The 25,724-nt window shown below is 52.3% G+C and overlaps 1 protein-coding gene across 3 annotated transcripts in view; it reads right to left on the reverse strand.

The window, feature by feature from the left end:
- Window positions 1-783: 783 nt before the first annotated feature.
- Window positions 784-25,724, reverse strand: part of Trpv4 (transient receptor potential cation channel subfamily V member 4) — a 36,647-nt gene continuing 11,706 nt past the window's right edge. The window contains exons 2-16 of one of the 3 annotated variants that reach the window (XM_031337499.1): window positions 23,693-24,109; window positions 18,924-19,096; window positions 15,523-15,675; window positions 14,537-14,677; window positions 13,595-13,893; window positions 12,314-12,493; window positions 9,717-9,875; window positions 9,416-9,508; window positions 8,731-8,804; window positions 7,357-7,522; window positions 7,095-7,161; window positions 5,442-5,758; window positions 3,342-3,469; window positions 1,979-2,100; window positions 784-1,440 (exon numbers count right to left, since the gene is read on the reverse strand). In XM_031337499.1, coding sequence (XP_031193359.1) covers window positions 1,283-1,440; window positions 1,979-2,100; window positions 3,342-3,469; window positions 5,442-5,758; window positions 7,095-7,161; window positions 7,357-7,522; window positions 8,731-8,804; window positions 9,416-9,508; window positions 9,717-9,875; window positions 12,314-12,493; window positions 13,595-13,893; window positions 14,537-14,677; window positions 15,523-15,675; window positions 18,924-19,096; window positions 23,693-24,078 — 2,616 coding nt within the window. In that variant the 5' untranslated portion in view covers window positions 24,079-24,109 and the 3' untranslated portion in view covers window positions 784-1,282. Of the gene's footprint in view, window positions 1,441-1,978; window positions 2,101-3,341; window positions 3,470-5,441; window positions 5,759-7,094; window positions 7,162-7,356; window positions 7,523-8,730; window positions 8,805-9,415; window positions 9,509-9,716; window positions 9,876-12,313; window positions 12,494-13,594; window positions 13,894-14,536; window positions 14,678-15,522; window positions 15,676-18,923; window positions 19,097-23,692; window positions 24,113-25,724 lie in introns of all 3 variants that reach the window. The other 2 variants (XM_031337501.1, XM_031337502.1) reach the window with 2 other exon arrangements.

Genomic DNA, 25,724 nt, shown 5'->3' on the forward strand with positions numbered 1-25,724 from the left:
TCCTCCCCACACAGAAGTGCACTGGCTATCACCTGTTTCCTCCACCATCCTCACCCTTCTGACAGACAAGGACAGAGAGGCTCAGAGGGGTAAGAGGCCGCATGCCACTCCCAGCACAAGCCACCTCTGCCAATGGTTAGGAAGAGCAGGAAAGCCTGTCTGTATGGGGCCCTGGGCTCTGTCCACTGCAGCTGCCTCCTCAGACACCAGTGCTCCCTGGGGCTGCTTCCGGGAGGATGGGAGGCACTCGCCTGAGCTTGGTCACAGGGGACTTCGGCCAGCTACTGACGCCTCTGCAGACAGGCTGCAGAGTGTGCGGGGACCTCTCCTTGTGCCAGGAGAGCAGAGTGTCCCACCAGAACCGTGCCATGCTTCTCCATCACCAGCATCACTGTTCCTATCAGGGTCCCTCGTCCCTGACCAGCACTGATTCCCCAGAGAGTCACACTCCTCCCTTATCCCTGCCTTCCACAGCACTACTCCATCCCTACACGCCTCTCAAACACCACCTTCACCAGCATCTCCCCCTCCTCCACCTCCATCAGCATCCCACTCTCCCCTACATCCATCCCACCCTCCTCCACCCCTATCAGTAGGGCTACTTTCACCGGGACCACACCCTCTACCTCCATCACTTTCACCGTGACCACGCCCACCACCAGCCTTTTTCCTGCGGCCCACACTCTCCTGCTGATTCTCATTCACAGAGGTGTGCAGTTGTCCCTGGCCCTTTGGTGTCTTGTGCCCGCCACTCTCCCCACTTCCGACCTCACCCTCACTGTGTCCACCGAGAATAAACAAACAATTTATTGACCACCAGTGGCCCCGAACTCTACTAAGTACAGAAGACTCACGCTAGCCAAGGCTGCAGCAGGTCAGATCCGCAGCAGGTCAGGGCTGCAGCGTCCCTGCACGAGCTTCAGCCCTGGCCAGGTTCCAGCTGCGGGTGGACTCCTGCCACACCATTTTCCTGAGGAGAGCAATAAATAATCCACAAGAGGGACGGGGGCCTGAGCTCTGCGAGGGGAAGGGCCTTGAGCTGGCTTAGGGGACTCCATGGGAGTGAGACAGGTGGCCAGGAGCCCCGCCCCCATGTGGGGAGTAGAGCTGGGGGCAAAAGTCTTGGCAGGGACCAGAGGGTCCTGGGGCCTCCCCAGAGTTTCCACAGAGGCCCTCACCTCCGAGGTCCCATGTGAGTGTGGGAAGACACGGGACAAATGCCGAAATGTAGGTGGGAGCGAGGGCCAAGCCTGGGCTATCTGCCCGAGCCCTGGCACGGTCCCTAGAGAGGAGCATCCTCAGTCCTCCACTTGGGAGCGTAACCCTGCTGGTGGCCGTCACAGTTGGGGTTCCCTAGGTTATCCAAGGGCACCACCACTTCATCGGCGCTTGAGTTCTTGTTCAGCTCCACTACGCGGGGCACCACCGAGGACCAGCGATCTGGACAATAAATACAGAGGGGGTTAGGAGGAGGGTTAACGGACCGACTGTGTAAGCATTGAGCACCACTGTGTACTGGGAGAAGTATTAGGAGGGTATTATGCGCGTTTTACCGAGGTGAAAACGGATTCAGAGAAATCAGGATGCCTGCCCAGGCGCACACAGGGAGGAACAGAGATTGAAGGTGGTGTGAGAATGCCCTGGGAGGCGGGGGGCATTTACCTCCACACAAAACAAACAAAACCAGAAAGGACTTCTCCCCCACAGGGCTGCCCAGAATCTCTCCTGTCAGGCAGCTCCACCATCCGGCAACACGGAACAGAGAGAGCTGAGGTGGAATCTGCCCTCTGCAGCAAGGGGAACCCAACAGTGGCCCCGCCCACCTTCCCATTCCCTGGACAGAACTGCTCAGAAGCAGTTCTCCCTCCCCCGCCCCGCTCTCTGTGCCACACTCACCTCCGAGGAGGCGCAGCAGGGACAGCCCTGGGTTCCCCATCCTCCCTGTACCCGCACCCCCTTCTCTCAGTGCCACACTCACCCCTGCGGAGGCGCCCCACGGTGTGGGAGAAGCCATAGTACTGATAGATCTCGCTCTTGCCGGGGTCCTCGTTAATGATGCCCAAGTTCTGGTTCCAGTGAGACCAGTTCACCTCGTCCACCCTGGCGGAGAAGCAAAGGGGTTTTTTGTTGTTGTTGGGGGGCAGGGGGTCTGCCACACTGTTTCCTGCCCCATCCCCAGGTCATCTCTCTGAGTCAACATTTCCCAGTATGCCCTCCTCACAGAACCAGATCTTCCCTCCAGTCACTTTCTACAACCCCATTAACTGCGTTCATTCGCAGTGCCAAGCTCCTCAGCGCTCATGCGCAATAGCTCCCTCTTCCCTGCTTCTGTGACCTGCCACCGCTTTGGGTTTGCTGTTCTGGCCACTTTCTATCAATGAAACTATAAGCCATGTGACCTTTCATGTCTGGCTTCTTTCATTTAGCATGTTTTTAAGGTCCATGTACACTGTGGCAGGGTTAAGAACTTCATTCTTTTTAACGGCCAAATAATATTCCATTGTATGGATATACCACAGTCATTCCTTGGTGGATACATTCCTTGTATTCCTTGATTCCTTGTCTTTTTATTAGACATTGGTAAAGTCTGGTGATGGTCTCCTAGGACAGATTTGTGCGTTTTAATGTTATTTTTTCGTTCTTTTTCATACAACTTTGATTCGTTGTATGAATCGAATGATATGAGCAACTGCATATTGTACTGAGCAAGGGAGATGCATTTGTTGTTACCATTTTCCTGATGAGGAACCCAGGGTCTGCGGGGCTTCTTTTCTGAAGGTGACAACACTGGTAACAGCATCAGTACTAGACTAGAGGGGGTGCTGTTACCACCCCATTCCACAGATGAGCAAAGCGACTCAACCTATCTCCCAGGGGCACGCTATACTCTGCTCTGGCTAGAACGCCCTTGTCAAGGAGTGGTTTGCCCTCTGACAAAAAGGGGGGATCACTTGGAATGTGGGTCACTCTGCAGATGAGTTAGGGAGTCCTAAACCCTCAGTCCCCTCATTTCAGCCACAATACCTAACCTCACCCATAGGTGGCAGACAAAGGGTGATGCTCTGAGACAAGCCTGCTCCATCTCTGCCAGCCTCTGTGAGGGGCCATAGAGCCTCTAAGCATCCCAGCATTCCAACATGTATAGATGCCAGCTTGAAAGTTCTAGATGCCCAAGGAGGCGGGGCTATCACTGTGCCCAGCTCACAGCTGGAGGGACTGAGACTGAGAGACTTGCCCAGGATCACCCAGAATCTTGGCTGGGTTGCACTGGGTTTGAAACTCAGATGCACACGGCAGGAGCTTGTCCTCCCTGGAGCCCCTGGCTCCTGACCTGACCTTACCTGAAGCACCACCTGCGGTCTGGAGTGCCATCCGAGCTCTTGCCCACTGTCACCATCTCTCCGGAGCGGAAGGCCTTCCTCAGGAAGACGGGGAAGGAACGTTCGATGTCCAGGATGGTGGTGGCCCACTGCCGGGGGTGGGGGGAAGGTCACAGGTGCTAAGTTTCCCCAGCAACCATGGGCCAAAGAAACTCCTTTTTTTTCCCGTTAAGACAGGGTATCATGGAGCCCAGGCTAGCCTCAAACTCCCTGTGTAGCTAAGGCTGGCCTTGACCACCCGACTCTCCTGCCTTCCCCTTCCATGTGCTGGGGTATATGCAAGCACTGCCGTGGTCTTTAAACAATGGTTCTTATGAATGCTGAGCTAGGTGGACAGAAAGTCAGCCTCAGGAGCCTCCTGCCTAGAACAACCTCTAGAAACCTGCTCCATTGCCCAGTAGGGCCAGGAGCTGGAATTTAAAAGCGGTGGGGGAGGGATCCCTCCACCTTTTTACATTAAAAATTTTGGAGACTGTGGCCCAGAGAAGTAGCAATGTGTGAAAGCTATGAGCAGACCAGAACGTGGGTTTGACATACACAGTTATTTTCCAGGTGTGTGGATGCACACAGTCCTGGAGTGTCTTTCTCAGAATCTCAAAGAAGCCCCTTAGGAGAGTTCTCCAGCCACAGGCTTCTCATCCCTGAGCAGATAAAGTCCACCCCCAGGAGAATACTGAGATCGCCACAAGGGGGTGCCACAGACACACTTTGCCGTTTTAAATGTTTGTTCTGGTGAAGGCAGACGCAAGCAAGGCAAGACCGTCTTGCTTGGCATAGGGTCTTGTGTACTGTTTGTACACCAGGCTAGCTGTCCTGCCTTCAGGATTCTCCTGTCCCAGCCTCCCATCCTGCCACAGAAGCTAGGAGTATAGCGATCATATAGACTACAGAGACATGAGCTCCCACAAATGGTTTGAGACACGAGATTTACAAAATGGTTTGGGGGATCTGAACTCAGGTCCTTTCGCTTGTTGCATGGCACGCGCTTCACCCACTGAGCTAACTCTCCAGCCCCTAGACTCATTTCTGAATCAAGGTGGGGCATCGGCTCAGCACCCCTGCTGCCTGCTATGGTTTGAGCATATCCCTAAAAGTTCCCGAGTTCCTATGTTGATGGGGTTTGAAGTGTGAGGCATTCAATTCAGTCAAGATTAAGGGGTTAGATGAGGCCAGTGGTGGAGCGCCTATGAAGCAGCATCAGAAGAAAGATTCAAGCTAAGAGGCCTGCCCTGTCTCACGGCACAAGCCCTCCACCATGGTGGGATGAAGACACGGCGCCATATGCCATACTGAACTTCCCAGCCCCCAAACTGTGAGCCAAATGGAGCTTCATTTTTTTTTTTTTTTTTTTGAGACAGGATTTGTGATGGTTTGTATATGCTTGGCCCAGAGAGTGGCACTATTATTAGGAGTCGTGGGCTTGTTGGAGTAGGTGTGTCACTGGGTGTGGACTTTAAGACCCCCACCCTAGCTGCCTGGAAGTCAGTATTCCACTAGCAGCCTTCAGATGAAGATGTAGAACTCTCAGCTCCTCCTGCACCATGCCTGCCTGGATGCTGCCATGTTCCCACCTTGATGATAATGGACTGAACCTCTGAACTGTAAGCCAGCCCCAATTAAATGTTGTCCTTTATAAGAGTTGCCTTGGTCATATCTGCTCCCAGCAGTAAAACCCTAACTAAGACAGAGTTTCTCTGTGTAACAGCCCTGGCTGTCCCAGAACTCCCTTTGTAGACCAGGCTGGCCTTGAATTCACAGAGTTCTGCCTACCTCTGCCTCCCAAGTGCTGGGATCAAAGGTGTGAGCCACCATTGCCCAGAATCCTTATTTCTATAAATGACCCTTCTTCAGGAATTTATGTTACAATGACCGGAAACAGAAGCAGTCTCTCTGAGCATGCTCAGTGCTGACAGAGGTCATGCAATCATGCTTAAAGGAGCCAGCCAGGTCCCCTCAGCTGCACCATGGCTGAAGGGACTAAATGAGGGAAGGAGCCGGGGGCAGGGGAGAGATGAAACAAGGCATGCATGGAAGGTGGAAGAATGCTCCAGCTGGCCTCACCTGCAATTTCCAGATGTGCTTGCTCTCCTTGGACACCTGGCCCACAGTCTCACCCATGAGGGCGATAAGCATGTTCAGCAGGAGCACGAAGGTGAGGATGATGTAGGTGACCAACAGGAGAATGAAGACCACGGGGTACTTGGCGCTGCTCAGCATCTCCAGGTCGCCCATGCCAATGGTGAGCTTGAAGAGATCCAGGAGGAAGGCGCTGAAGGTCTCACTGTCGCGGCACGCGGGGTACGTGGGCACCGTACAGTTGCTCTGGTCCTCATCACAGACCTTCATGTTGGTGCATGGATTCAGGAGGGTGACCAGGGCTGCAGGAGGGGCAGGAGGCTGAGATGTGCTACCCCACTGGATGGGGATGAGGGGTACACACCGGCCTCTGGTCGGCTAGCAGGAAGCCAAGCCAGTAAAGCACACACAGACTTTTAGGGTGCCTCCGCTCTCTCCCCAAACTCTCTGAGGAGTTAGGGATTATCAGAATGAAGTCTAGAACTACCCAGCCCCCATCACTTTCTCTCAGGGAACATGTGGCACCTTCAAGTGTCAGGTGGGTGGGTGTACTGGCATCCAGTGGGTGGAGTCAGGGATGCTGCTACATCCTACAGCTCATAGGACAAGGATAGTCAGACCCCACCTGGTCCCCAGAAACCTTAGCACAGCCTGTTACTTGTAGACTCCACACAGACTCCTCCTCCCCTCCACACTAACCAGAGAGGAAGCACAAGGCTGACTGCCCTGTCTCACTGGTTCCAGAGGCCCTGTTGTAAGGGGTCCCATGCCTGTAAACATTCTAAGCTGTTCTTCTCACCATCTTTTGCTGCTGAGCCCAGATGGGAGCTTTGGCAGCAACTAGCTACCAGGGAAGGGAGGCTCAGGCCCCACTTTCAGCAGGGTGAGAAGACTGTAGTGCCTTCAACTAGAGAGCATGGTAAACACTTTTCAATTCACACATCATTGTAATCTAACTGTGTAGTGGATGCTTCAACAGTGTGTGTGGTGGATTTTGAGACTTGATCTACATCCAACAGAAAAAAATCATTCTGTGATCCATTAGTAATGTCTGCTCTGGGCACAAAAATGAGTAACAGGAACATGTGTGCTGTGTTATATCTGGTCCTGATCTGTGACCTAGTGTACCTGACTTGACCTGTAAGTTTCAGCTTCAGTTTATTCAATAGAAGTAGCTCACTTCCATTTCTACATTTACTGGCTTAAAACAATGTTTTTATTACATTTGTTTATTTGGGTATGCCTATGTACATGAGCATCTACATGCCATGGCACACATGTGGGGGCAAGAGGACAAATGAGTCAGGTATCTCCTTCCTCTCTGTGGGTCACAGGAGTGAAACTCAGGTCATTAGGCTTGACAGCAAGTGCCATTACCCAAAGGCATCCTGCTGGCCTACATTTAGTAGCCTTTAGACACATGTGGCTTTACGTGGCCTCTCTGATCTGAGACTGCTCCTCTGTAAAGTAGGATGAGAAACCCTTTTGCTCTGCAGTCTTGCTGGGAATAAGGAATGCAGCTTGAGTGGCATTGGCCCACATATAGGGATCTCAGGCAAGGATACCCACTGCCCTCAGCCCATGGTGGCTTCCCCTATAGCCCCAGTTACCGCCACCAGCACCCAAGCCCACACTCACCTGAGGCATAGCCAATCATGAAGAGCAGGTAGACCAGCAGGAAGCGGAAGAGGTCTTTGAAGAGGATCTAACACCAGAGAGCGGCTGGTTAGGGGCATTATGGGGGAAGGGCACACAAAGGTTTCTCAGCTCTCCCCTCTGCTGTCCCACCTCGAGCCCCACCCTGTGCTGCTCCCAAGCTGGAGCAAGCCCACTGTCTGTCCCCCGGTGCCCACGCCCTCAGGCCAGGCCATAGAACAGGCATGCTGAGTCTAGCCCAAACCTTCTGAATCATGATGCTGTAGGTCCCCGTCAGCTTCAACCCGCGGGTGAAGTAAAGAGCATTCATCCAGCCCAGGACCAGGGCAAAGACCATCACAGCCAGGTAGGCTTCAATCCCTGCCAGGTAGAGCGCCGCAGAGACAACTACCAGCACAGAGTAGATGAAGCTACAGGGCAGTAGAGAGGGTGAGAGGGCCAGAGACGGGAGGGGACAGTGAGATTGTGGATGAGGAAAGAGATGTGTCCTTAAGTTCTTTGGGGTACCAAGAAGTCCCCGTGTCTTCCAGACCCCAGAGGAGAACAGTCGAGACCCTGGCATCTCAGCGTTCAGTTAAAGAAACAGCTCGGTTTCCTTTTTCTTTTTGACAGACTTTCTCTATTATGTATCTCTGGCTATTTTGGAACATGAAATATAGACCAGGCTGGCCTCAAACTCCCAGAAATCCTCCTGCTTCTGCCTCCTGAGTGCTGGGATCAAACACATGTGCCACCACTACCTGGTTCCATTCATTGAGTCCTAGGCACTACAAGACCCCAAAGCCACACCTTCTGGAATTTTAAAGAAAGATTCAGAGGGCTGGAGAGCTGGCGAGATGGCTCACTAGTTAAGAGCACATTCTGTTCTTGAAGAGGACCTGAGTTTGATTCCTAGTACCTATATTAGGCCTTTAATGCAAGGTGATCTGATGCCCCTATGACTTCTCCCGAACATACATACTCATGAAATATAAGTAATAATTAAAATAAAAGAAATAGTTTTTAAAAAAGGAAAAAAAGAAAGAAAAGAACATTTGATTCAGAGTTCTATGGTGATTTTGTGGCTAAATCTCATTGTTTTCTAATTCTAGACTCTTTCTTTTTTTTTTTTTTTTTTTTTTTTTTTTTTTGGTTTTTCGAGACAGGGTTTCTTTGTATAGCCCCAGCTGTCCTGGAACTCAATCTGTAGACCAGGCTGTCCTCGAACTCAGAAATCTGCCTGCCTCTGCCTCCCAAATGCTAAGATTAAAGGCATGTGCCACTACTGCCCAGCGGTTTTCTAATTCTAAAGGGAATGGAAAAGATGTAGCATACATACACTGATTCCCACATCTGTGACCTAGGCAGACATCAATAATCAATGTACGCCTCCCCACTAAACAGAGATATTACAATTCTTAATCACAAGCAGACACTAGCATTCAATTACTGGCATAAGAGGTCAAAATTCTTCTTCTCCATGGTATAGATCACCCCCCTACCAAGCAAGTTTGGCCTTGCCCAGCTGTTTGATTATGGCTGCCCCACTGGATGAATTCATTCCTGACAGTACCACCTCTCTCCACTACCTGGATGACCATCTTCACCCAGAAGTGTTTGCCCTGAGACTTCTACTCACTAGAGCAACTGGAAGGAGCCATCAACAAAGAGAGAATTCACTCCAGGGCATTTCTTCATGAACAAGTCTTTGATCTGGAAGAGAAGAGACGGGGATGGAGCCAGGAAGAATTGGGGGAGGACAGAGAAGGGACAGAAGGGAAGGAAGCAGAGTGAAGGAGAGCAAAGAGAATAGACGCTAGACTGGAGTAAGAGAGGAAGAGGAGAGAAAGGAGAGCAAGAGGGAGAGGAGGAAGAAGAGGAGGAGGAGGAGGGAGAGCAAGAGAGAGGATGGAGAGGTAGTAGGAGAGGAGGAAGAGGGAGCAGGAGAGGAGAGGAGTGAGGAGAGGAGGGGGGGAAGAAGAAGAGAGGAGGAGGGGGAGAAGAGGAGGGAAGAAGAAAAAGGAGAGGAGGAGAGAGAGGAGGAGGGAGAGGAGGAGGGAGAGCAAGAGAGAGGATGGAGAGGTAGTAGGAGAGGAGGAAGAGGGAGCAGGAGAGGAGGAGGGGAGAAGAAGAGAGGAGGGGGGAGAGGAGGAGGGGGAGAAGAAAAAGGAGAGGAGGAGAGAGAGGAGGAAGGAGAGGAGGAGGGAGAGGAGGAGGAAGAGGGAACAGGAGAGAAGGAGGGAAGAGGAAGAGGAGGAAGAGGGAGGGAGAGGAGGAGGAGGAGGGGAACTAGGCAGGCAGGTGGCACTGGGCCAAGCACTCACACTGGTAAAGAAGAACAGGACCCCCGTGAAGAGTGTGATGACCTCACCAGCCAGCCTCAGGTAGTCCACAGTGGTACGGTAAGGGTAGGGCGGCTGGGTGGAGAAGCAGATGCAGCAGGTCTTCACCCCCACACACAACACCAGCTCCCCGCTGCCCCCAAACATGTCCTCAGCAGCTTCCTCTCCTGTCTCCCCAGGGTCTCCTCCAGGCTCAGAGCCATCTGGGTGCTGGGGCATCTTCCTCCCCACTCCCGTGCTGCCCCCCCACACACACCGTGCAGGCACCCCAGCGAGCACTCACCGTGCCCTCCAGTGGCTGATAGTAGGCAGTGAGGGTGAAGATGACCATGGCACACAGATAGGAGACCACGTTGATGTAGAAGGACACAGCCCCAAACTTACGCCACTTGTCTCTCAGCAGTTCGTTAATTGGCTCCACAGCCAGCATCTCATGGCGGTTCTGGGGGAGGCAGGATGTCATGACCACCTTCCCAAGGCTGGGGATCCAGGCAGGCTCACTGCAGCAAGGCCCTGCTTCCTAAGCCATTCTCTAGCCACACTCCAAAATCCACAGGGAGCTCAGTGGTCTCAGAGCTCAAGGCTCTGTACAATTCCACCTCAACTAACTCTTCCTTCCTATTCAACAGTTTTTATCCACAGAACCACACAATTCCTTAAAGAACACCTACTTCGGGCTCCCAAAATGGATCAGCTGGTAGAGGTACAAACCTGGGGACCTGAGTTCAGTCCTTGAAACCCATATAAAAGTGGAAAGAGAGAACAGACCTTATGAAATTGCCATCTGGCCTCCATACACACACTGTGGCACACATGTGTTTACACGCACACACACACAAACGCACACACACGCACACACACGCACATACACTAGCAAAAAGAATATCTATTGTAGTTGGGCCTGGTGTCACCTACCCGTAATCATAGCACGTGGGAGACTGAGGCAGGGGGATCATAAGTTCATGAACTACACAGCAAAAGACTCAAAAAAAGGGCTGGGTGGTGGTGGCGCCCGCCTTTAATCCCAGCACTTGGGAGGCAGAGGCAGGCGGATTTCTTTTGAGGCCAGCCTGGTCTACAGAGTGAGTTCCAGGGCAGCCAGGGCTACACAGAGAAACCCTGTCTCGAGAGAGAAAACAAAACAAAACCAAACCCAACAACAACAAAAAATCAAGGCTACAAGACTGAAGAACAAGCTCAGCCACTGGGAGCACTGAGAGCTCTGGGAGCACTGGGAGCACGAGAACACTGGCTGCCCAGCAGGGAGCCAGGACTGGTTCCAGTATTGACAAAGTGGCTCACTCTAGATCCAGGAGATCCAATGCCCTCTTCTGGCCTCTATGGGTACTGCACATATGTCTCACATATACAGGCTAACATTCATAAACATAAAAATAAAATATTTTTTAAATGGGCGAGAGATGGTTTGGCAGTTAAGAGCACTTGATACTCTTGCAGAGAACCCGGATTCACCTCCCAGAACCCATGTGACAGCTCTCAACTATCTATATCTCCAGTTTCAGGAGATCCGATGCTCTCTTCTGGCCTCTCCAGCCACCAGGCATGAATACAGTGCACAGACATACTTGCAGACAAAATGCCCACACACATAAAATGAAAGCTGCCATTTTTTAAAACAGAGAGTGGGAAACACCAGGTGCGGTGGCTCATTTCTTTAATCCCAGCACTGGGGAGGCAGAGGCAAGTGATCCTCTGTGAGTTTGAGGCCAGCCTGGTCTGCAGAGAGAGTTCCAGACCAGCCAGGGCTACAGTGAGATCCTGTCTCAAAACAAAACCCAAGGAGCTGGGGATGTACTACAGCTGTAGAGCGCTTGCCTAGCAAGCACAAGGAACTGGCTTGATCCACAGCACCACAAAACCCAAATATCGCCCCTTCTCATGTTCCCCCAATTCTGGTCAAGCTGAAAGTATAAATCCTGTGTTCTGCATTCACAAAGTCTAATCAAGGAACAGGTTTGGGATATTTAGCTCAACAACAGTGTACCACATGATTAGTGTACCACAATTGTCCAGGTCTTCACATGGGCAGACATCAATAATCGAGCCCTGCACAATCATGTTCTACACAGGTCTCCTGATAGGCCCTAGCGGTGAATCAGTTTCCACCAGAGATGCTATGCCTGCAAACCTGGATCTATATGATGATGGATTCTCCTCTCGGGGATGAGGGAAGGAATGTGCTTGATGCCAGAGCCACAAGCCACAGGCAGAGCTGGGAGGCAGGCCACCCACACCTAATCCACCCCACCCACCCCCACACACCCACACACACATGTCCAGCGTGCTGTCTAACTAATGGCTGGGAGTCCCATGACAATATGACCACAAAGGTGCTACTGTACATGTTCCTCGGAGTTAAGGGACTGACAGAAGAACAACACGCTAAACACCTGAACATTCACTTACACGCAGTGCTTATATCCTAGGAGAGCATTTCCTGATGCAAACTAATATTTGCTAAAGCCTGCTAAGTGAACAGGGCTTTCGGAGCCCTGATTTACAACTGTGTGTGGCAATGGCCAAGAGAACTGTTTCTGGACCAGGGTTTTCTAAAACTGACTCATCTAGTCCCCCAACAACCGCAGGAAATACACATCCTCCACCACACACTACAAATGAGAAAGCAGACCCAGAGAGGCTATGCCACTCACCCTGGGTCACACAGTAAATATATGACAGAATCAGGATCCCCAACCTGTCCCGGAGGCCCCCCCTCCCCAGGCCCTGTTTGGTTCCCTAGCTGCCAGAGACTGCCCTAAATGCTTAGTTGACCAAATGCTCTGAGTCACAGAGCCCTCAGCCCCATGGTCCTGGCCGGACTCAGCCACAACCAGCCTCTTTCCCTACCCAGGTACCCACCTCGATCTTGCTGTTATACACCAGAATCTCCAGCACGGACACTTCCTCCCCGCACGTGTCCAGGGAGGAGAGGTCATAGAGTGAAGAATACACAGGCCCATAAGCCCAGTCCTTGAACTTGCGAGACAGGTGTCGTGTGTCCTCATCTGTCACCTCACGCCGGATGATGTGCTGAAAGACCTGCAGAAGGGACGTTTGCTCACAGACAGACAGATGCTCAGTAGAACATATGTGGTACATTTCACATATGATTCACAGGTGACAGACAGATAGATGATAAATACATAGTAGACATAAATGATAGAAAGAGTGATAGATGCCTGACAGATGTATAGATACATGACAGACAGGTAGATAGGTCGACAGACAGACAGACTCTCAGTGCTGGGGTAGAACCCAGGGCCTCAAACATGCTAGACTTCTACCACTGAGTCATTCCCCTGTCTTCATTTTTATCCGGAGACCCCTGCCCCTTAAGTTACCCAAGTTGGCCTTGAACTTGATCTGTAGTTGCAGCCTGTCGTGAGCTTTCAATTCTCCTGCCTCAGCCTCCCAAGTCACTGGGGTCACAGGCTGACCACCGCAGTAGCTGGAGTTCTGGGGGTTCTGCTGCACTGTGTCCAGTCCTGCACTGCTCCCTGAGTGTCCGCCACACCCTCAGCTCTTCATTAAGAGCCACATGTGGCTCCCTTCCTTAAACAGTCACAGCAACACTCCACCACATAAGGAAACGGAGGCACAGGGGGGCGTGGCCTGAGGTCTCCTACCCTGCTGGGAAGCACTAAACTCCACAGCCTGGTTCCTAATGGCCTGGCTCTCAGGGCAATGGTGCCTCCCAAGGGACAGCCCAGCAATGTCTGCAGAGACATCTGGTTGTCACAGGGCATGTCTCAGGGTACTACTGGCATCTAGTGAATCAAGGCCAGGATGTCCCACAACACACAAGACAGAACAGAACAACCCCACAGTATCCAGTGCTGGAACTAGGAGTCCTCCTCAAGGATGCTGAGAGAGCCAGGGAGAAGCAGGCCTACTGCAGGAAGTCAGCTGATCAGGGGACCTGTGACTCCTGACTGATGGAGGTGGGGTAGGGAGCAGCCAGTGAGGATGACGTATGTGGTTCTAGATAAAGCTGTGGATACTGGATGGGTAGTAGGGAGCTATAGCGAGGTGTGATGTTTGCTCCCTGGCGCAGGCCTGCAGAGATGGGTACGGGGGTGACATGGAGGAAATGAATGTCAGTGGTCGCTCCCATGGGGGAGAGGGGCTGGGCTCACTCACCCCGATCTTGCCTGTCTTGGCAGCCATCATGAGGGGCGAAAGACCATCATTGTTGAGGACGGTCTCCAGGTTGCTGTCCGGGAAGAGGCGGGAACACTTGAGAAGCAATAGGTCATACATCTTGGTGACAAACTTGGTGTTCTCTCGGGTGTTGTCGGCGATGGCCACCAGTGCGTGCAGCACTGTGTTCCCTCTCGAGTCCTGTCGTCTCATATCAGCTTTCTTGTGAGGGTTCTCGGTCAGGTAGTTGACAATGTGTGGCTGGTTGGTGCAGGCTGCCAGGGACAAGGGCAGCTCCCCTGGGGGCAGAGAAACTGAGGGTCAGTGCAGGGGACCAAGGTGGGACTTTGCTGGTCATGCTGAGGATGGGAACAGATGCCACCACCTGCCCCACATGATGGGAGATGGGGCCTGGGGCTTCTCGTGGTGACTGCTGGAGAGGCAGGGGTTGGCTACTTAGGGACATGGCCCATGCAGCCAGGAAGCTGTGGGTCTGGAGTCGTGGTGGCAGGACTTTGAGACTTTGAGTTCAAGTCCTATGTCAAACGTGGTGCTAGCAGGGTGACATTCAGAATATTTTATTGGTCCAAGTATGGCAATATGGTGGCACTTTGGACTGTGAGATCCCAGCCCTCATACAGTGTTAGTTGGTGCTAGGTGCTGACACCCTATAACATCCCCAGAGTTCTCCCTATCGCTGGCTACAGATGGGGAAACTGAGGTTCCTGTAGTAAGTCACATGACCAGGATGAAGCAAGATGAGGATGTGAACCCAGGTCCCTTCTGAACTTTCTCAGAGCTCTGGCTCTGAGGCGCAGCCCTAATATGTGGGACCCTAGAGGACCCATGCCACGGGGTGGGCCCAGGTCTGCGTATATGGGAGTCTCCAGGGCTGCAGACACCACCTCTCCCTTGTCTCTACCCTCAGCTGCTGCTACTCACCAAAGTAGAAGTAGCCACCCTCATCCTTGGGCTGGAAGAAGCGCCCTCGGGCCTGGGCGTGCACGTCAGCTCCCTGGGCCACCAGCAGCTCCACATAGTGCTTGCAGCGCCGTTCAATGGCAATGTGCAGGGACGTCTGGCCTGGGGAAGAAGGCAGCCAGGCTTGCTGAGGGGTCCAGAGTCTGCTACTGGATGTGGAAAGTGGCCTAGGGACCTCAAGGCCAAGGCTTGGAAGGTGGTGCATAGGGTTGACACGGGATTTGGGGTGTATGACAGTCAAAGCCTGCTGTATTTGGGAGCAGACTTTTGAGCTCACAAGATGAATGGCTTGTAGGTCTCAAGGGCAAGAAGACCTCAGACATACACACTTTAATCCTGGAGAGTACAGTGGACTCCTGGCCTCAGACTTTGGACTGCTTGCTGTATGCTGTGTAGGCTTTGAGGACTCTTAGGAGTCTAGGAGGAGCACAAACTTCTTGTGGGCCACTGATTTGATTTCACAGCCTAGGAACATTACCCATGGCATTGTAGGGGATCCCACCCAGCCAACCAGGTCAGCCAGATCAACCCTTGGAGACCGACCGGTGTGGTTCTAGATGTCCTGGCCAAATCACCCTGGACACAGGCATGAACTTCATAGACTCTGAATGCTGGTATTTTGCAGTCTTAGGCCTTGGTTCATGGACTCTCAGAAGTGGGGAGCACAGAGCTGACGCACATGACACGGAACTGGAGGCTCAACCTCATGCCCTGCAGAGCCTCAAGTGGCCCAAGGGTCCACACAGCCTCTGGCCTTCAGTTTTCTAACTCATGGGTGCCACACAGCAATGGGCATTGCATCTCAAAGGCTTGGAATCTCCCATTCTAAAATTCAGAATAGTGGAGTGAGAGGTAGCTGCTGCACATTCATTCATACTCACTCACTTACTCACTTACCCACCCACCCATTCAGTAACTGTGTATCTGCACTGTGCGGCCAGACCTACCTCGATAGTAGATGTCTCTGAAGGGCGAGTTGATGAACTCACGCATGTTGCCCGTGCGTTCGGCAATGTCCAGCAACACCGGGATGGTGTCGTTGCGGCCATTGCTTAGGTTCAGCAGCGCCTTGGGCAGGCAGGTCTTCCCCGTGGATGGCTCTGAGAGAAAAGGGCAGGAAGAGACAGGGCTCAGAACCTGGCTGTGAACGCAGGGCAGGAACAGGAGCCCAGGCCGGGCTGCCACACCTGCTTTGATGTCTCCTGTCTGCTTGGTGGGGACACAGCCCCCTTCTGTCTCTCATGGTGTCGGTGAACTTACAGCAATAGATATGCTTTGACATACAGGAGACCACAGCCTATAGACTGGCTTGTACTTAATCATAGTCGGGGAGATTTCTCTTTGACACAGGGTCTCATTATGGAGCCCAGGCTGGTCTTGAACTCTCATCTTCTTGCCTTGGCCCCCAGAGTGGTGGGGCTGCAGGGTTGTTCCACCCTGCACTTGAGGGAAGTTTAAAATCTTATTTTACTTTTATGGGCATGTGGCCTGCATGTATATCTATCTATACACTGTGTCTAGGCAGTGCCCATGGAGGTTGTATGTAGGGGTTAGAAACTGAAGTTACACATGGCTGTGAGCCACCACATGGGTGCTAGGGACTGAGTTCAGGTCTTCTGCAAGAGCAGCCAGTGCTATAACCAGCTCATAGAGGGGAATTTTTAAAGGGCTTTAAAAAAATATATGTATATATGCACACACACACACACACACACACATATATATGAGTACACTGTCTCTGTCTTCAGACACACCAGAAGAGAGCATCAGATCCCATTACAGATGGTTGTGACCCACCATATGGTTGCTGGGAAGTGAACTCAGGACCTCTGGAAGAACAGTCAGTGCTCTTAACTGCTGAGCCATCTCACCAGCCCCTTTAAAGGGCTTTGAAATCTGAGCAGATGGAAACAGAGAGCTAAACACCAACCAGGCTGAGATACAGAGGTGGGCCATATATGTGCCTATGTGCGCATAGGTGTTTCAAAAAAGAAAAATAGTCAACCATGCATCGTGTTGTTGATTTTTGTTGCTGTTATTCTAAGACAGAGTCTCACTATGTAGCCCAGGCTATCCTGGAACTCACTCTGTAGACCAAGCTGGCCTTGAATTCAACAATCTGCCTGCCTCTGCCTCCCAAGTGCTGGGATTAAAGGTGTGCGCCACCACCGCCTGGCTCAGACCCATCAGAGCCTCTTTCCCGCCCTCTGTGCTTCTTATGTATACATGTGTGTGTCTGCATGGAGGCCTCGGGCCAGCACTTGGTGTCTGCCTGGGAAGTGGATCCAAGGTGGGAGCCAGAGGCATGGGGCGAGGGCGAGCTTTGCAGGTTGGCCCTCGGGGTTGGAGTCTTGACATTATCTCTCGTTCAGCAGCAATCAAGAGGACATCAGTGAATCAATCAGTACTGTGATTGGCAGGATTGGTAAGGTCGGCTCCCCAGATGCAGGGAGGGCTTGAAGCCTGGGAGGCATCCAGCCTTCTTCCCGTCTCCTGGGCAGCTAGCCCAGGCTAGCACCAGCCAGCTCTTCATGGAATCCATCAGTGGGTACAGCTTCCCATGGGTATCAGGTGGGGCTTCCCTGAATGCCAGCAGAGCCCCTGGGGGCTGTGTAGATACACCCCCAATCTCTGGCATGGGGTGGTATCAACCTTCCATTTTATCAGTATCACCAGCAACTACCAACTCTCCATGGTAACACAATTCCCTTCCCAGCCCCAGAGTCCCATCCAGCCTGAATCCTTAACACCCCCTCCATCCCACACCTGCCCCAGCATGTCTATTTTACCCATTTTTCTTGTACCCCCTTGGCTGTCATCTCTGCCACCCTGAACCAGGCACTGTCTCTCACAAGCCCAAGACAGCCCTCCCTGGCTTGCCCAGCCTCTGTGGCCCTCCATCCACTTTGCATACAGCAGTTGCTACAGTCACCTCAGAAGTCATGGAAGGTCATAGGGTCTTTGTACTCACTGTCCCTTCATAGCTATCCAACCTGAAACACTCCTCTACCCCTATTCACACACTAATGTAACACATGCAGACTAAGGGGAGGGCACGGGGGAGGGTTTCACATCCCCTGACTAGATACCATTTGCAACTCTGTACTTAATATGTGGTTGCTGGATCAATGCCTGTCCCTCCTGGATAACGGAGAGCCACTTGAGACAGGGACTTGCTCAATTCCTCATTTTCAGCCCACCCACCCCCACCTCCCACTGAACACCAGCTCAGTGCCTGGTACTTCATCAGTACCCATCTTGCTGAATTAGCAAGAACTCACTAAAGGAGCCATCCAGGCACCTTCTGTGATTCCAAGTCACAGCTGGAAACCGGGAACAGGGAAGCAGTTCCTAAGATGACCACCAGGTGGCGCCATGTCTCTAGCCATGGAGCCTGCTGGAGACAGGGGCTCTAAAGGGCCCATTGAGAGAGAAGGTGAACTAGGCCCCGAGTGGGTGTGGAGGGGTTGCTGGGAGGAGGGTGGGGCAAAGATTCCAGATACCCTGAAAATCAGATGAGCTCATCGGCCTCCAGCTAAAAAAAACATGCAGGGGAGGATCCAGGTTTTGTGGAGCCCTAGGCTTGTACAATTTGGAGGGGTCCCTGTTGTAGACTGTGAACTGTGAAAAAAAAAGAATCCAGCCCAGTTTTTAGCAAGGGAGGCCCAAAAGCTTTGTTGGCATCGGAAGTTCAACCAGGCCACACTTTATAAGATGGTCACTGCTTAGCAATGACATGTTGAAGTCCTCTGGCCAGTCACCTCTGACCTGGTGCCAGCACATGGTGGCAGCTGGCTTGGAGAAAGGGTTCAGAGGCTATGTGCCTCGTACAGGTGAGGCCAGGGCAGCTCACAAAGATTGGGAGTCCATAAAGGGTTCTGAGGGTGAATAAGCCAAACAGGCCCTCAAAGGGAATGTTGTGGGTGGCAGCTGGGGGAGTTGGGCCAGGGAGGGTGGCTGGTGAGGATGAGGCAGATATATCTAGAAGTGCACATAGGAACCCCAACCCACTGCCCTGCTACCCATCGGGGACAAGGGATTCCAGCGGCCTGTGTTTAGAGCACTTCAGGGCAGTCCACCATGTTGTGGAGAAGACACACTGCCAATGTTAAATGTAGAAGTGCGTTAGAGTTCCCCATGGCTAGACTTTGGCTAGCTACTACATGAATGAATTCTGTAGGCAGCTAAGACCTGGAGGAGAGGTTCCATAACGTGGGAAGGGATGGATGCATGACTCCAGACTCTGCCCAATCTCTTCTGGCATGTTTGGCCTAAAGAGATATGCAAACGGGGAAGAATATTTCCCAAGCAGAGCAGACCCCTCCCCCTTCCCACCAGGGTGACTCACCCCGGAACTCCTCATCAGTCAGGCGCTTCTTGTGGGTCAACAAGAAGGAGAGCAGTCCGTCCAGGTCGGTGGTGGAGCCCCGGGACACTATGTCAAAGAGGATGGGCCGGTTGAAGACTTTGAGGATGGGGGGTGGTTGGGGTGCAGGAGCTTTGGGGCTCTGTGGCTGCTTCCTGGGGGGGAGAGAGAAGGACACCTGGAGCTTAGGCTCTGCCTGCCCTGCGCTCCTTCACCTAAGGGAATCAGAGACTGGGGGAAATAAAACCCAAGGCACCAAACTAAAGAATCCTATGGAATGCTTTACCCAGGAAGGGGTAAGCAGGCCTACTGTGTGTTGGGCAGAAAAACAGAGGGAAATCATGCAAGGCTGTCCATCCTCCAGCCCACCTGCCTCCTCTTCCTCCATCTAACCACTCACTCAGCCATCCATCTACCCATCATCCATATACCCATATACCCATACACTCATCATCCACCATCCATCTACCCGCCCATCTATCCATCCATCACTCATCCATCCACCCATATATCCATCATTCATCCATCTACCCATCATCCACCCACCCACCCATCCATCTATCATCCACCCATCATCCATCCATCCATCTACCCATCTATCTATCCATCCATCATCCACCCATCCATCATCCATCCACTCATCCATCCATCCACCCATCTATCTATCCATCCATCCATCCACCCTTCTATCTATCATCCATCATCCACCCATCCATCATCCACCCATCCATCATCCATCCACTCATCTACCCATCTATCCATTCATCCATCCATTCATCCATCCATCCATCATCCACCCATCTACTCATCCATCCATTCACCCATCTCACCCATCTCATCCATCCACCCCTCTATTCACCCACTCACCCCCATCCATCTTTACACTCATCTGTTCATTCTTCCACCTCACCGCCCACTGCCTATCCCCCCCATTCACCCCTCTCACCTGCCCATTCATCTACCCCATCCATTCATCTCACATTTTCTGAACACTGAACACTTTTGTGTGTGAGAGGCAGGGTCTTGTGTCGCCCAGGCTGGCTTTGTAAGGGGCACGCAGCCCAAAGTGATCTCAAATCTCCTGCCTTGGCCTCTTGAGTGCTGGGATGTCAGCATGTGCCACTATGCCTGGCTTATGCAAGAATAGGAACTGAAGCCTGGGCCCCAAGCATGCCGGCCAGTACTCTACTACCTGAGCTTACTGTCTGGCCCTTCCTGGCCCTGTCTGAGGCAGAAAAAGCCTGACAGAAAGCAGGGGAAGGTACATAAACTACAAGAGAATCTCCTTAACTCACTTGCTTGCTCATTAATTTCATCATCCAACAATGTTTGGGACAGAAGAGGCCATAAAAGCACGGAAGTAGCCCAGAGCCCACTCACTACACAGCAAACGTGTGATACATGTTAGGCAAAATCACCATCGTTCCTGAGAGCCACGTGTCTGAAGCCCATGTGTGCATAGCAGAGGTGCTGAGCCATAGAGCAAGGCAGAAGCATGACAGGACCCAGAGAAGGCTGAGGAAGACAAAAGAGAGACACTTGTATAGTCATTCAGCAAACATTAACTGGGCACCAGAGAGACACTATGAGGACAGAGATCCTTTCTCTGCCACATTCCCATCCAGCCTAGGCCGGCACAGATGGGATGTATCAGAACGTAAGTGAATAAGAGAGACAGAGAGAAGACGGGGGAAGCAGAGGACCAGGAAGGGAGAAGGAAAGGAAGAGAACAGTTATACAGGGCATAAAGTAGGAAGGCCTGGGACAGGCAGTCTCTCTCCTTCCTCCCTCTGCTCAGGGCCCAAAGGGGCTATGCGAAAGGGGATGAATGTTCCACAGAGCAAGAGCCAGAGGAGCATCCTCTAACCAGCATTCCTGGCCCTCTATAAAAAGAACTCAGTTCCCACCTGATACCACTGGATACCACTGGAAATCTTTAGGGCCTCAAACTTTGCCCAGGTTCTCCAGATTTTCTCAAATTTCTTCAGGAACCAGGTTAGGGTACATTAGGAAGGCTTGAGGGGGGGACAGGAGGTAGTACAATGGGGTTCCCTGTTGCTGGGGGCCTCAGTTTCCTCATCTGAACAATGATTGGACAAAGTCTCTAACAAGTGATAGACTACACCCCTTTGGTCCTGATGAGTCACATTCTTGCTCATGTGTCTCCCCCTGGCCTGGGATGGCTTCCTAACCAGTTGTCTCTGTCTGGGTGCCACCTTCCTGAGAAGGCATTCACGCCTCCCCATCTAGAATCACAGATCTTTGCCTGTCACTGCCCCACCCACCCCAAGGTGAAGGTGCTTCTGAGTTAGGAGCTGAACCTGGTCTGGCTCAAGGATTCTCACTGCAGGATCCTTGGGGCCAATCAACTCCACCTCCGGGGAGCTGTTCGCTGTAGCAGTCAAGACACACCAATGAGCCCATGGACACTAAAGAGCCAGCTCCTGGTTATGCAAGTATGGAGAAGGACTGTCTTCTGACTGGAAGCCAGTCTCTGGTCAGCAAGGGCCTAGGAGAAGACGGCGCAGCTTCAGGCATCTCCAGACTTCAAGGTGGTACTCTAGGACACTCACACATGGAGGCGCTGAGGGAATTTTAGGAAGGAAGGAGGATGATGTCCAAGTCTGAGTCATTTCAGGACATATTACAGACATATTACAGAAGGGACCTAGGAAGGATGTACCCACCGATTCAACCAGATCAGAGGCTCGCAGCAGGAGGAGCTTGGAGAAGTGCCTGCAAAGTGCCTGCTGCCCAAGGTCGGAGAAAGAGGGCTCCCACCCATGACAGACACCATACCGTAACATTCTGCTTTGCAGAGCCCATGGAGAAGACAGGCCCAGATCATGGGACTGAAGGCTCCTGTCTGCCACCCAGCTGGCAGAGACTACTTCCTGAGGGGCCTGAACCATCACCCGCCGGCTTTCTCCACTCTTCTACCTTCCAGCCAGGCCTCCTTCTTGGGAGAGAAAGGGTTAACACCTGAGGCTTCCAGACAGGAAATAAATGGAGAGATGAGCCCATGAATGAGTGGATGGATGACCTGTGGCCGTGAAAATGGAGCTGGGTGGATGAACCTGGGGCTAGAACAGAGAAAAGAGAAGGAGGGGAAGGAAGCAGGAAGCCCTCGAGCGTGGATGGATGCAGTGTGGTGCTGCACACCTGTAACCGTAGGCATCAAGCGTGGATGGATGCAGTGTGGTGCTGCACACCTGTAACTGGAGCACTCAGGACAGGAGACCAGAGGATCACAAGTTAAAGCCAGTCTGAGCCGTAGACCAAGCCCTGTCTCAGAGGGGGAGGGGGAAGACAAGACAGACAGACAGACGTAACGAATGATAAACAGTACCGACAAATGGCTGGATGTTATCCAGACATTTTGAGAAGTAAATGGCAGATGGGAGGGAAGTTGGCTGTGCAGATGGACAACTGGACAGGTTGGAGACAAGAGGGAAGCCATGCAGACAAGCATGTTCTGGATGAGCAGACAGGACATGTGGAAGGGTGGGCGTCAGGATGATGTGGAAGTAGAAACTGGATACATACGTGGATGATGATGAAGAGGTGCATCCTTGGCTGTGTGGGAGGACAGACAGACAGAAAAGTGGGTAATGGGCTGATGGATGGAAAGGCGAGTAAAAAGCTAGGGATAGAGGCACAGGCCTTTCATCCCAGCACTTGGGAAGCAGAGGAAGGAAGACCTCTGTGAGTTCAAAGACAGCCTGGTCTACAGCGCCAGTTCCAGGACAGCTGGAATTGTGTGTGTGTATGTATGTGTGTGTGTGTGTTGTATACGTGTCTGTGGTGTGTGTATGTGTGTCTGTGGTGCGTGTGTGCGTGTATAGACAGATGGGTAGTTATATAAAGGAGTAGCTATATGTATGTATGGTATGTATGTATATATGGGTAGGTAGATAGAGAGATGGTAGATAGTAGGTGATGGATAGATAGATGAAGAATGGGTAGATGGATAAGTAGGGGATGGATGGATGGGTGTGTGATGGGCAAGAGGTAGAAAGATAGATGATAGGTGTACTAATGGATGCTGAAGGGTGGGTGGACAAATGACAGGCAGATAATCAAGCAAATGAATGGAGGATGATGGATGGAGGGATGGATAATGATAAATAGATGATGGATGGACAAGTGGGTGAGTGAATGGATAAATGGATAGAGGGAAGAATAGAAGGATGGATAGATATTGATAGATATATGGTGGGTGGGTGGATGGATGAATAGGTGAATGGGTAGATGATGAGTGATGAATGGATGGATGGATGGGTGAATGGGTAGATGATGAGTGATGGATGGATGGATGATGGATGAGTGGATAGATGGGTAGATGGATGGATGGATGGATGGGTGAATGGGTAGATGATGAGTGATGGATGGATGGATGGGTGGTGGATGGATGGATGGATGGATGAGTGGATGGGTGCATGGGTGGATGGGTGGATGGATGAGTGGATGGATGCATGGATGGACAGATGGGTGGATAGGTGCATGGGTGGATGGATGGATGGATGGGTGAATGGGTAGATGACAAGTGATGGACGGGTGGATGGGTGTATGGGTGCATGGGTGGATGGATGGGGATGGATGGGTGGATGGATGGGTGGGTGGGTGGGTGGATGATGGATGGATGGATGGATGGATGTTCGACAGATGGATGATGGATGGATAGGTGGGTGAATGGATGTGTGATGGATTCAGTATAGGAGACAGCCAACCAGACAGACAGGAATACTTACTCCACGACTTTCCTCCTCCATCTCTTGTTGTCACTGGGGTGGTGACGGTAAGTGCCATAGTCGAACAAGGAATCCATGGGCGCCTTCTTGGGCCCAGGCACCACCGAGGACTCATACAGGGTGGACTCCAGCAGGTCAATGGGGTTGGGAACCCCCTTTCGGAAAGCGCCCTGGAACTTCATACGCAGGTTTGGACGTCCATCGCCTGGGCCAGCAGGGCGGCTAGCATCCACCGGTGAAAGAGAAGAAGAACCTTCCTCCCCCTCAAACAGATTGGCCAGGGAAGAGAGGGGAAAGGCCTCCCCGCCAGAAGTGCCACTCTCATCTCCAGGGGGCTCAGCCACCTCCCCAGCTGCTGCACGGGGGCAATCACCAGGATCCGCCATACTGGACCCAGATCTGTCTGTGCTGCTCGGCCTGCTGGGAAGTAAGGGGAGGGGGTGGTCAGCATGGGGATGAAGGGGGGGTCAGGCAGAGCCTGGCCAGTGGTAGAGGCTTCAGGAAGCAGCCCCCTCCCTCATGGGCAAACAGCACTGTTGCCAGTTGCTTCAAAGCCACTGTTGTAATGACAGGGGCTGAGATGGCCACTCCCAGATGTGGTCGGCTGCCAGCCCCAGGCAGGAGCCACAACAGGGGCCTCTTTCAGGAGCCAGAAGACATGGGTCTGCCTCCAACCCAGCTACCCCAGACACTAGCTTCATGAGAAGGTCTAGGGGCCAGCCCTAAGCCTGGATACTGACCCCTCAGACCGGGTTTCACGGCCGGGCTCCAGTGTGATGGCTAAGCCAATCAACATGTCCCGGCCTCAGTCTTCTCATCTATGAGATGGGCAGACAAGGCTTCACAGGGAAAGTGACTAAGACACGAGACAGCACTCAGAATGCCTACAAGTGCCCCCTTGACCAAGTAGGTGTTCTGAGGAGCCATGGGACCCGACTGTACAGAGCGGTGGTCCCCATGGCTTCTCCAGCACCGTCATTACCTGTCTTCCAGGTCTGTAACCGAGGCTCCCAGATTTAAACTGATGTCAGAGCTAAGAATTACTTTTCCCTCAGCACGACTGGCTCCTGCCCAGTGTGTACCCAACTGTCCCCTGGTCTGAGAACTCTCCTCTACCTCTTAGCTCTCTCTCTTTCTTAGATTACCTGCCGGGCCATTACACCCAAGCAGGGAACACATTCATCCTAAGTTGCAAAGATAACAGTGGTCTTTGTACCCATTTCTCAAATGGGGAAACTGAGGTTTCCAGGGGCAGGCATATGCCTTTCATTTTTTTGTTTGTTTGTTTTGTTTTGTTTGGCTTTTTGAGACAGGGTTTCTCTGGGTAGCCCTGGCTGTCCTGGAACTCACTCTGTAGACCAGGCTGGCCTGGAACTCAGAAATCCACCTGCCTCTGCTTCCCAAGTGCTGGGATTAAAGGCATGTGCCACCACTGCCCTGCTGACACATGCCTTTCGAAGACAAGATTTTTCAGTTTTCAGGCCCAATGTAAGTTCACATGGAGCCAGCAGGGCTGGAATTCTTTCCCTTGCCAGTAGGCACAGGAGTTTGTGGGTGCCTCCTCCTTAGGCCCCACATGAAGAAAATCAACAAACTGATGCCCACCGCGTTTGCTTTGAAACTGCCAGGAAAGGCTTGCCCAGGTGGGAACATGACAAGGGGCCTCCCTTACAGGCAGAGCCAGGCACGCAGATGGGGAGAAATGCCTGCCAGGGGTGGCTCCTCTCTTGGCGCCAGCAAGGAGAGAGAGCTGGATTTTGGAGTCGCTGGGCTTTCAGTTCTAATTCCAGTTTTGCTGTTAACACAGAGAGTGTGCCTGAGGGTAAGCCTAGAGGGTCAGAGCCTCTGTGTTTCCCTCTGGAAAATGGGGACAACAGCAGCATCTTCAGACCTGTAGCAGGAGGAATGAAGCCGAGTCGAGTCAGATCTCTCTCCAGGCCTTGGTTTTCTCACCTATAAAACTGGGGTAGCCACACCTCCTCCTGAGGTTTCCCAGGTATGTGAAGCACCACTCAGAGCTAGCCCCTCCCCC

This window comes from Mastomys coucha, unplaced genomic scaffold (assembly GCF_008632895.1).
Source record: "Mastomys coucha isolate ucsf_1 unplaced genomic scaffold, UCSF_Mcou_1 pScaffold22, whole genome shotgun sequence".
Taxonomy (NCBI): Eukaryota; Metazoa; Chordata; class Mammalia; order Rodentia; family Muridae; genus Mastomys; species Mastomys coucha.